General features: G+C 42.6%; 1 protein-coding gene across 1 annotated transcript in view; it reads left to right on the forward strand.

Moving 5' to 3' along the window:
* LOC127440553 (zinc finger protein 585A-like) overlaps positions 1-9,407 on the forward strand; it is a 59,027-nt gene extending 49,620 nt beyond the window's left edge. The window contains exon 9 of the mRNA XM_051697226.1: positions 5,245-9,407. Within this exon, the coding sequence (XP_051553186.1) occupies positions 5,245-6,431 (1,187 nt within the window). The 3' untranslated portion in view covers positions 6,432-9,407. The remainder of the gene's footprint in view (positions 1-5,244) is intronic.
* Positions 9,408-10,686: the final 1,279 nt, after the last annotated feature.

A 10,686-nucleotide genomic window follows, 5' to 3' on the forward strand; every position in this document is an offset into this window, starting at 1 on the left:
CCAAATAGGCAGCGGCGTAAGCTGAATGTGGTCTGAGGATTTGGTCCATGAGGTGCTGAAACATGGCCGGAGCCCCAAACAAACTGAATGGAAGCATCACAAATTGGTGTAATCCAAATGGTATGGAGAAGTCTGTTTTTTCACGGGAAATTGGTGCCAAGGGGATCTGCCAATAACCCTTTGTCAAATCAAATGTCGAATAAAATCGAGCAGTGCCCAACCGATCGAGCAACTCATCAACGTGAGGCATTGGGTAGGCATCAAATTTAGACACTGCATTGACTTTTCTATAATCCACACAGAACCGTACAGACCCGTTGCTCTTAGGAACTAGAACAACAGGGCTGGACCAATCGCTGTGGGATTCCTCTATTACCCCCATATCGAGCATTGCATCCAATTCTTCCCAAACTATTTTGTTGTTGTGCTTGGGCAATCGGTAGGGATGGCTACGTACCACCACCCCCGGCTCAGTCTCGATGTGGTGCTGGATGAGGTTTGTACGACCCGGTAGAGGGGAAAAAGCATCTGCAAACTCCTGTTGTAACTTGGCTACCTCTGCGACTTGATACGGTGAGCGGTGGTCTCCGCAAGTGACCGGGATGATATGATTGGGTTTTGTATTCACCTCCGGCCCGAGCTCCACCCTCTCCGGAACTACCATAGCCAACGTCACAGGGACTGCCTCCCTCCATAATTTCAGGAGGTTGAGGTGATATATTTGACGTGCACCCCCTCTATCATTTCGCTTTACCTCATAATTGAGATCCCCCACTTGTCGCGTGACCTCAAAGGGTCCTTGCCACTTGGCGAGCAATTTGGAGCCCGATGTGGGGAGTAATACGAGTACCTTATCTCCCGGTGCAAATTCCCGCAGCTGAGTTCCCCTTATACAGTCGGCTATGTCGTTCTTGAGCTTGGAGCATGTTCTCCTGTGTTAGTTGCCCCAAGGTGTGGAGTTTTGCTCTAAGATCAAGAATGTATTGAATTTCATTCATACTGGTTGAAGGTTCCTCCTCCCAAGCTTCGCGTGTGACATAAAGCATGTTGCGTGGGCGCTGCCCATACAGCAGCTTGAATGGGGAAAACCCAGTGGAGGCTTGCGGGACCTCTCATACTGCAAATAACAGGGGATGGAGCCATTTGTCCCACTTTCTAGCATCCTTGTGCACAAACTTAAGAATATTTTTAAGGGTTTTATTAAATCACTCCACTAGGCCATCTGTCTGTGGATGGTAAACGCTAGTGCGAATTGACTTAATGCCCAATAATTCGTAAAGCTCGCGAAGTGTCCGTGACATAAAGGTTGTGCCCTTATCGGTGATGATTTATTTCGGAATCCCCACCCGGGAGATTATTTTGAAGATTGCCTCCGCAAAACTACGTGCTGAGATGCTGCATAAAGGCACTGCTTCCGGATATCGCATTGCATAGTCCACTAGGACGAATACAAAGTGATGTCCGCATGCTGACCACTCTAATGTCCCAACGAGGTCCATGGCAATTCTCTCGAAGGGGACTTCGATCAGTGGAAGGGGGCGCAATGGCTCTTTTGTGGTGGCCGGTGGATTCACCAGCTGACATTCGCAGCATGCCGCACACCACCTGCGAACATCGCCACCAATGCCCGGCCAATAAAAACAGGCTATTAGTCGGTTCAGTGGTTTTTTTTTTCCACCATCACCCGCCATCGGATTATAGTGAGCTGCCTGGAACATCATTTCCCGGCGGCTCCGTGGTATTAAGAGCTGGGTTGTATCTTCCTTTGTTTGAGCGTCTTGCGTCACTCTGCTTGTTTATAATTGTGAAATAGGGATATGAAATTGTGACATTCGGCCGGAGTTGTTGACCATCGATCACTCTCACTTGGTCGAAGGCATGCTTGAGGGTTTCATCTCGTGACTGCTCCAAAGGGAAATCCCCTGAGGATGGGCTGCAGCCTCTCACCCCCTCACGTCATCCTGACGTGGAGCTGATGAAGAAGGCCCCAGCTCCGCCTCCACTGCCAGAGCATCGCACATTTCACATCTCGTCGCTTTTGTGCAGGACCCATCTGCGCATATTCCCTTTAATACACTTCTGAATTCAGGCCAATTAGTCCCCAAAATCAGCGGATAGGTGAGGCGGGAACTAACCATGGCCTCCACTCTATGTTTTGTTCCCCGAAATTTGATCACAAGGGTCACCATTGAGTAATTGTGAATATCCCCATGCACACAATTCACTCTCACCCTTTTGGTTGTGCCCAAAGCCTCATGTTGAACCAAGCGTTGGTGGATAGTGGTTTGATTACAACTCGTGTCCACCAAGGCTTGGTGAGTACCCCCCTTGGCTCTTACCGGTATCCGGTACGCTCCGGCCCGATCGGGGGCAGCCTGCGGAGTGTCGGGGATCCGGACCACTGTCTCCAGCTCCATCACAGGGTATTGATCCCGGAAAAGTCCCGGATCCCCGCAACTCCAGCAGACTGGCCCAGGCACCACGCCTGCACCTGCGTTGGCGGTCACCTCCACCTGAGGGGGAGAGCGGCGGGGCACTGTAGATGCTGAGGGGAGTGCAAACCCCTGCACACAGGGTACTGGCTTCGGTGGTGGGACTCCTCGCCTCCGTGTGGCAGGAATGTGCTCTGGGGAGAGAGCAGAGTGAGAGAGAAGAGGGGAAGGGGAAGAGAATGGGGAAAATATAGGGGGAGGGGAGAAAGAGTGGGAGGGCTCTTCCACCCCCGGGTACGCCGCCATATGGTCCTCCACCAATCAGACAGCCTCCTCCAGCGACGCCGGGCGGTGACACTGGACCCACTCCGCCATTACTCGTGGTAGTCGATGGACGAGCTGCTCCAGTACCACCTGGTCGATCACTCCCTCAACGTCGCGATCCCCCGCTAGCAGCCAACTCCGACAGGTGTCTCTGAGCCGTTGGGTGAAGGCAAACGGGCGGCTGGCCCTCTCCAACTTCATAGAACGAAAGAGCTGGCGATGTTGCTCTGGACTGCGGCCAACCCACTGCAGGATGGTCTTCTTCAGGTCTTAGTAGGCCAGGAGGTTAGCAGTCGGCAGTTGTTGCGTTGCAAGCTGGGCTTCCCCGGACAACAACAGGAGGATCCTGGCCACCCATTGGTCACGTGGCCAGCCCCAGATCTCAGCGATGCGTTCGAAGAGCTCGAGGAAAGCTTCTGGGTGATCCCCCCCCCCCCATCTTCAAGAACGGGGGCATGGGGCTGTGGTTGTCCAGGGTCGCGGCCGGGGCTTTCTCCTGGCTGAGGAGGCTCCAGATCGCATGCTGGTCCTCTGCTTGAACCCGAAGGATCTCAAAGAACCGGCGATCTTGATCTTGCTGGAGCTCAAGCAGGGATTGTTGGTGGGACTGGTGTAGGCCGGCGAGGAACTTGAGGAATGGGGAGGACTCCATGGGGCGTACTTCCTCCAACTTGTTTTTTTCCCGGGTTTCAGCACCAGTGTAAAGGACTTCACAGCAGGAGGGAAGGAGGACACAGGGAACCGGTTTTCTCCACACACAGGTAAGGCTTTTAATTGGCAGCTTTCCGGGCTTACAGCTTCACAATAAATCAGCTTCACAATTACTCATCAGCTACACGCTTAGACTTCAGTTTCACAACTATACTTCAGCTTCACAGCAGGACTCTTGTTCCCAGAACTCACTCTTTCTCTGCTGGTGGCGTGGCTGCTTATATGTCGCTCTCCCTATGCTCACTGGAATTAGAGACAGGTGTTAGACATAATCTAGTTTAGGTGTAAGCGCCCTTAACACTTTCTCTCTCTCTCCAGACGGACCACTCCCCCGCTGCCACAAGTATAATTAGTAACATTTACATTTTCATAATGTACCTAGTTAAAAGGTCCCCTGTATAATTAACAGCATTAGCTGGGAGATAATTTATTTTATATGTAAGCAAAAGGGACATTATAAATTAAATAAACCCATATGAATCGATATTGAATCGGAATTGAATTGAATCGGGAAATCTGTATCAATACCCAGCTCTACTCAAAATGCATGAATACAGTAGGCTTTCCCCCAGATTTTTACTAGCCCTAGATCTGTAACCTCACTCTCAAATTTTTATAGCAGAATGCTATCTTAGAGGACTTATATCTGTGAAAATTTCAGGTTCCTATCTGGTCCTCCACCAGAGATAACCCGAAAGTGAGGGGAAATGAAAAAAAAAGCACTTTCTCGACCCATAAAAAATTAAATAAGAGAAGTCTCAAACCTAAAATGTTCTGCATGTACACAATACACATGTAGATACCCCCTAAAATAAATTTAGGACTAAGACTCGAACCCTTCCCATTATAAATTGACCCTAAAAGTGGAACTTACAGCGATCTTGATCATTATATTAGGACTTAAGTTCTAAGTCTAAGGAACAAGAATGTGCAAAATGTTTATATGTGTACATGTACCTTGTAATGTGCTCTAGAGATCACAAGGAGCTAGGACCATCTTGAGCTGAGATATTGAGGTTTCCATCTATATAACCAAAATTTGTTGTGCGCTATGACATAAAGATGGCTGTTGTGGTTAAACCAAGTAAAATAAAAAACTGGTGGCTTAGCAATACCAATACATAGAGGTTCTTTTTTTTTATTATTGGAAAATTAAAAATGGTCAAGCTACCAACTTTACAATTATTGGACCACTTCAGATGAACTGACCACCTATACTTGAAAAACTTGTGTCATTCTCACTGATACATAATAGAAAAACAGCGCAGATGCACACAAATGCATGTTTGAACAGCCCCTAACTCACCCTGAAAATTGACCCAAACCTGGCCGGAAAAACTGACGGTTTGTCAGAACTCATCGAGCTCGGTCAGGTTGAAAACCTCTATTGCACGTGTAGAATAACCAAATAGTGATTTTTGCTATTCGCACAGTGGCGCATCGAACAGTTAACCGAATGTCGACCATCCCTGCACATCCCTGGCATAAATCTAGCCCCACACTCATGGGTGACTTTATTAGTTTCTCCTGCTTGAAAATGTAAATATCTAATTAGCTAAAGCTGGATGCTTAGTTAAAAAATAACTCTGAAATGTATGATAAGCATTGAGCGTGTCACATTACTGCCGTTATCTGCCAATTAAATGGAAGTAACTCAATGAACAAAAGTCTTAATCTCTGTTGCTTTCTGCCATTTAAACTGTGGTTCATTTTAACTTGCTTTCCATTTAACTCTTTTGCCCTTTAAATTGATTTGGACAATTTATGTTTATTTTAGACCTGATGGAGGTGAAAGTGGAAAGTCAAGAACTAAATGAAGTGGAAGAAAAACATCAGTATCAGAAGCCTCATACGTACAAAACTGAAGAACAGCCTTGCTCGCAGACTGAAAATAATCTCTCACGAAAACGACCAGGAGCCAAAAGTTGTTTTACCTGCCTCGAGTGTAGAATGAGTTTCTCATCTAACTCACAACTTAAGATGCACATGAGAATTCACTCTGGAGAGAAGCCTTTCACTTGCACTCAGTGTGGAAAGAGTTTCACACAACAAGGAAACCTTAAGCGTCACATAAGAGTTCACACTGGAGAGAAGCCTTTCACATGCACTCACTGTGGAAAGAGATTCAAAGATCAATCACAACATAAGAGTCACATGAGAATTCACACTGGAGAGAAGCCTTTCACATGCACTCAGTGTGGAAAGAGTTTCACAGAAAAAAAAGACCTTAACCGTCATGTGAGAATTCACACTGGTGAGAAACCCTTCACATGCACTCTGTGTGGAAAGAGTTTAGCAGATAAATCACAGCTTAAGATTCACCTGAGAATTCACACTGGAGAGAAGCCTTTCACCTGTCATCAGTGTGGAAAGAGTTTCACAGAGAGAGGAAACCTTAAGCGCCACATAAGAATCCACACTGGAGAGAAGCCTTATATATGTCTTCAGTGTGGAAAGAGTTTTACACAAGCAAGCCATCTCACGGTTCATCGACAATCTCACTCTGGATTGAAGCCATTTAACTGTGATCAGTGTGGCAAAAATTTTAAGTCGGAATCCCATTTAAAGAAGAAACACCTGAAAACTCATGCAAATGAAAAGCCTTACCTGTGTTCTTTTTGTGGAAAGTGTTTTTCACAGCTGAACTATTTTAAAAATCACCAGATAATACATACTGGTGTGAAAGCTCATGTATGCTCAGAGTGTGGTAAAGCCTTTAGGAGAGTCGACGAATTAAAAATTCATCAAAGAATTTATACAGGGGAAAAACCTTACAAGTGTTCACATTGTGGAAAGAGTTTTGCTCACTCAGGAAACATGAAAAAACACGAGAGAGTGCATACTGAAGAGAAGCCATACCACTGCACTTCATGTGGGAAGGTTCACCCATTCCAGTACTCTACAGACTCATGTAAAAAGCACTGTAAAAAGTTGACTCGTCAAAAAAACACACTCTTAAAATGATATGTACCTATAGTAACTTTTTACCTGCACCACCAAAGCATCCTCTGATCCTGTACTCAACTAATTTTGGAGGACTTCAATACCCAAAGCTACATTTTAAAATGAAATTAATTGAAAATTCAGTCATCATTTACTCATTGCTTTATAATTTAATTATTTTTTTGAAAGTCTGAGCTGTGGCTCAAAAAAGGCAAAACATAAAAATGATCAGAAAAAGTAATCCAGGCTATTCTTGCACTGTATTCCAGATCTTCTGATGCCGTGTGATGGTTTTGTTTAAGGAACAATCCCAAATTTCAGTTTTTATGCAACAATCATCGTACCCATCCATCATAACACTCAAATCCTGCACTCATTTAATCATTGAACTACTGCCACTACTACAAGTGTTACGGCGGCTTTGACGTCAGTGATGCCAAATGTCATTGGCTCTTGCTTGGTTTGTGATGAATTGCGAAAGTCTAATGCTTGGAATTCTCTTTTTGAATTGTGATGATGTGTGATTTTGAAGATGTGACTGCCTTTAGGGAGAGGAAGATTTTCAGTGATTTAAAACCTTCATTCTCACACTGTTCCTTACACAAAGCTAGTGTATAGCTTTAGAAGATTTATAATGCAGCATGAGGCATTTGGAATACTTGTATAGAACTTTTGGCATTTGTTGAATAGGTTCATTTCAGTGTTTTAGGTTTTATTGGTTTAGTGTTTTGTCTGACAGAGCTGATTTCTTACTATGTCAAATCTTAAAGTTAATTGTTTTTTTACTGGTTCTTTTGTATCTAATATCCCATCAATGTGCAATTTTAATGTGATAATCCACTCGCAAAAAGAGCTGGTAGAACGCTACAGGATTTAATGTCTTAGAATGTCCGAGGCTTAAATGGAAATGTCAAACGGGCCAAGTGTTTAAATTACCTTAAAGGGTTAGTTCACCCAATAAATGAAAATTCTATCATAATTTACTCACCCTCATGCCATCCCAGATATGTATGACTTTATTTCTTCTGCAGAACACACACACACAAAATATATTTACAAGAATATTTCAGCTCTGTAGGTGTGTACATTGCAAGTGAATGGGTGCCAAAAATTTGAAGCTCCAAAATCCACATAAAGGCAACAAAAAAGTACTCCAGAGATGACTTCTGGTTAAATCCACATCTTCTGAAGCGATTTGATAGGTGTGAAAGAGAAACAGATCAATATTTAAGTCCTCTTTCCTTCATTTTCACTTTCTCCTCCTCCTGTTTTTAGTGATTCACATTCTTTGTGCGTATCACCCCCTACTGGGCAAGAAGGAGAATTTATAATAAAAATAACTTTAAATATTGATCTGTTTCTCACCCACACCTATCATATTGCTTTAGAGGTTATGGATTTAAACAATGGGGTCTTATAGATTACTTTTATGCTCCCTTAATGTGTATTTTGGAGCTTCAAAATTTTGGCACTTGTATTGTAAGGACCTACAGAGCTGAACTATTCTACTAAAAAATCTTAATTTGTGTTCAGCAGAAGAAAGAATGTCATACACACCTGGGATGCCAGGAGGGTGAGTAAATAATGAGAGAATTTTCAGTTTTGGGTGAACTATCCCTTTAAACAGAATAAGGTTACAATAGCAAAATTTAAGTAGTTCACTTGAGACAGAATGACATTCACCGCTTTCAGAACAGACATTATAGATGTGTCGCATTTTTCTCTATCATTAATTAAACTAAAATGCTAATTAATTTGGCCAGTAGGAAGCTATTCCTACACTTCTTTCTTTCAACATCTATCTTACATCATCAAGTTAAATTTGACTTCAGCTAGTCAGAGAGCCAGTGCACGCTAATGTTAATGTTAGCATGGTAAACCCATGTGTTTGGGTTACCTGGAGACTAAATCCATCATGTAAGATTTCAGTTTGTTTCACCATTACACCGCTGCTCACGAGACGCGAGAGATACGTACAATGTTGCTGCCAGAACTGCTCTCCTCACAGATGTAAAAGGTCAAATACAACGGCAGCCAAGCTTTTGACCAAATCTGTGACATGCGAGAATCACCAAAGGCATCTTATGCAATTTCGCTCATTCTTGCGAAAAATTTAAAATTGTTTTCAGAGGAAGGAACTGTAAAGAAATGCACGATTAAGATGGCATGTCAGATTCTTGAAAAGTCTTGCAAATTCTGCTAATGTTTCGCATGGAACTGGTCGGTGGGTGGGTGTTGCAGGGCTGGTGTGGTACAGAAAGATTTAATGAAGAATTAATGCACTGTAATGTTCTTGTATCCAGTATTATTATTGATGATATTTGGATCTCGGCGATAATATTTGGATTTTAACTAATACCTAAACTAATACCTGTTTTCTAGGGTAGTGTTGAAAATGTTGAAAATAGGATCCTTGTTTGTACATTTGTGTGTGTGTGTGTGTGTGTGTGTTGTGAATGTACAGACAATGCAAATTAGATACATTTTTTTGGAAATGTAATATTGAAGTAAGATTGCTTGTCAGTTGAACATGAATTTGTCCATTTGAACTGCCTATGTAAGTTTTAGTAAAAATGCAAGTGATGCAATCATAAATGTTATTTTTTTATAAATATTAATAAATAAATATTTTAATACACTATATAATAAAGTCTTTAAATGCACATTGCATTAGTCATGCATAGATTACCCACAATAATGAGGAAATTGAGTAAAAGGGTGAACAATGTGATAGTGCATATTGATAATCTGTCCCCTTGATAGAAAGGAGAAAAAGTGTTGGCCCTGGCCACCTTCAAATTTGCCCATCCCTGATTTATGTTGAAATGTTTGGTATGTTCGTTAGAATGCAGTGACATCTGCAGGTTAAGAGGTGCTCTACAGATACATAGTTACACAGGCACTGAAAATGTGTAAAAAGAAAAAAAGAATGGATCATGAGATTTTTAGAATCAATATCGAAATTGTTCAAATGAAAATTGAGATTAATTGGAAAATGAATACTGTGACCCAGTCCTACTTCAAGTCATCCTGACCGTAAGTTTACACCTGGTATTAAAGTCAAAGTAATGTGCTTTGACGAGTGCAGTTTTCTTTGCTGTTCTTAATGTATTTCCTACTGAAACAGGAAATGGCAGTGGGACAAGTCTAACGGCTTGTCCCTTTTTTTAAATTAGCCAGTAGGCTTTACTTTAAAGCCACACACACACACACACACATATACAGTTGAAGTCAGAAGTTTATATACACCTTAGCCAAATACATTTAAACTCATTTTTTCACAATTCCTGACATTTAATCATAGAAAACATTCCCTGTCTTAGGTCAGTTAGGATCACTACTTTATTTTAAGAATGTGAAATGTCAGAATAATAGTAGAGAGAATTATTTATTTCAGCTTTTATTGCTTTCATCACATACCCGGTGGGTCAGAAGTTTACATACACTTTGTTAGTATTTGGTACCATTGCCTTTAAATTATTTAACTTGGGTCAAACGCTTCTCACAATAAGGGTGTGTTCACACTTGGCAGGTTTTGTTTGATTAAAACGAACTCTGGTGCAATTGCTCTGTTAGTGTGGTTCATTTGAACAAGTGTGAACGCAGCCATCCGAACCTTGGTGCCCACCAAACAAGCGGACCGAGACCGCCTGAATAGTGGGTCTCGGTCTGCTTCCAAATGAACTCTGGTGTGGCTCGATTGATATATGAATGCAACATGGACCAAAGACATCTAAACGGACCAAAAATAGGAAGTAATTTGCCTAATACTGACCTCAAGCATACCTGGTTCTTCTCATCATAGGAGCTAAGTTACCCATTACAGTTAGGTACAGGCGTCGGAACCGGCGTCAGCCTTCCTTGCAGCATATTTTCATTTGTGTGTGCAACGGAGGAATTCCTGCCACTGTTTTGACTCCTTTACACATTTTATTAGCTCTTTGTTTGTTCTCAGCTGGTAAAAATACCACCATATATACATATATAAATTTAACGAGCGCATTTCGCCCAACAGCCAGCATTGTTTTGGATGTTCGGCAAGTTCCGTCACAAAATATACGTCATAAAACTGTCTAATCAGGTTGTGACTTTTTCCTGATGCCTTTTGTTTTGTATCTTTAGGTTCGGTGTTAAAAATGCCAGTGTGAACACTAAGTGAACCAGGACTAAATGTATCGTTTTAATTTTTGGTCCAGACCAAGAGAACCGAACTACAAGTGTGAACACACCCTAAGTTGCTGGAATTTTGGCCCATTCCTCCAGACAGAACTGGTGT

This window comes from Myxocyprinus asiaticus, chromosome 5 (assembly GCF_019703515.2).
Source record: "Myxocyprinus asiaticus isolate MX2 ecotype Aquarium Trade chromosome 5, UBuf_Myxa_2, whole genome shotgun sequence".
Taxonomy (NCBI): Eukaryota; Metazoa; Chordata; class Actinopteri; order Cypriniformes; family Catostomidae; genus Myxocyprinus; species Myxocyprinus asiaticus.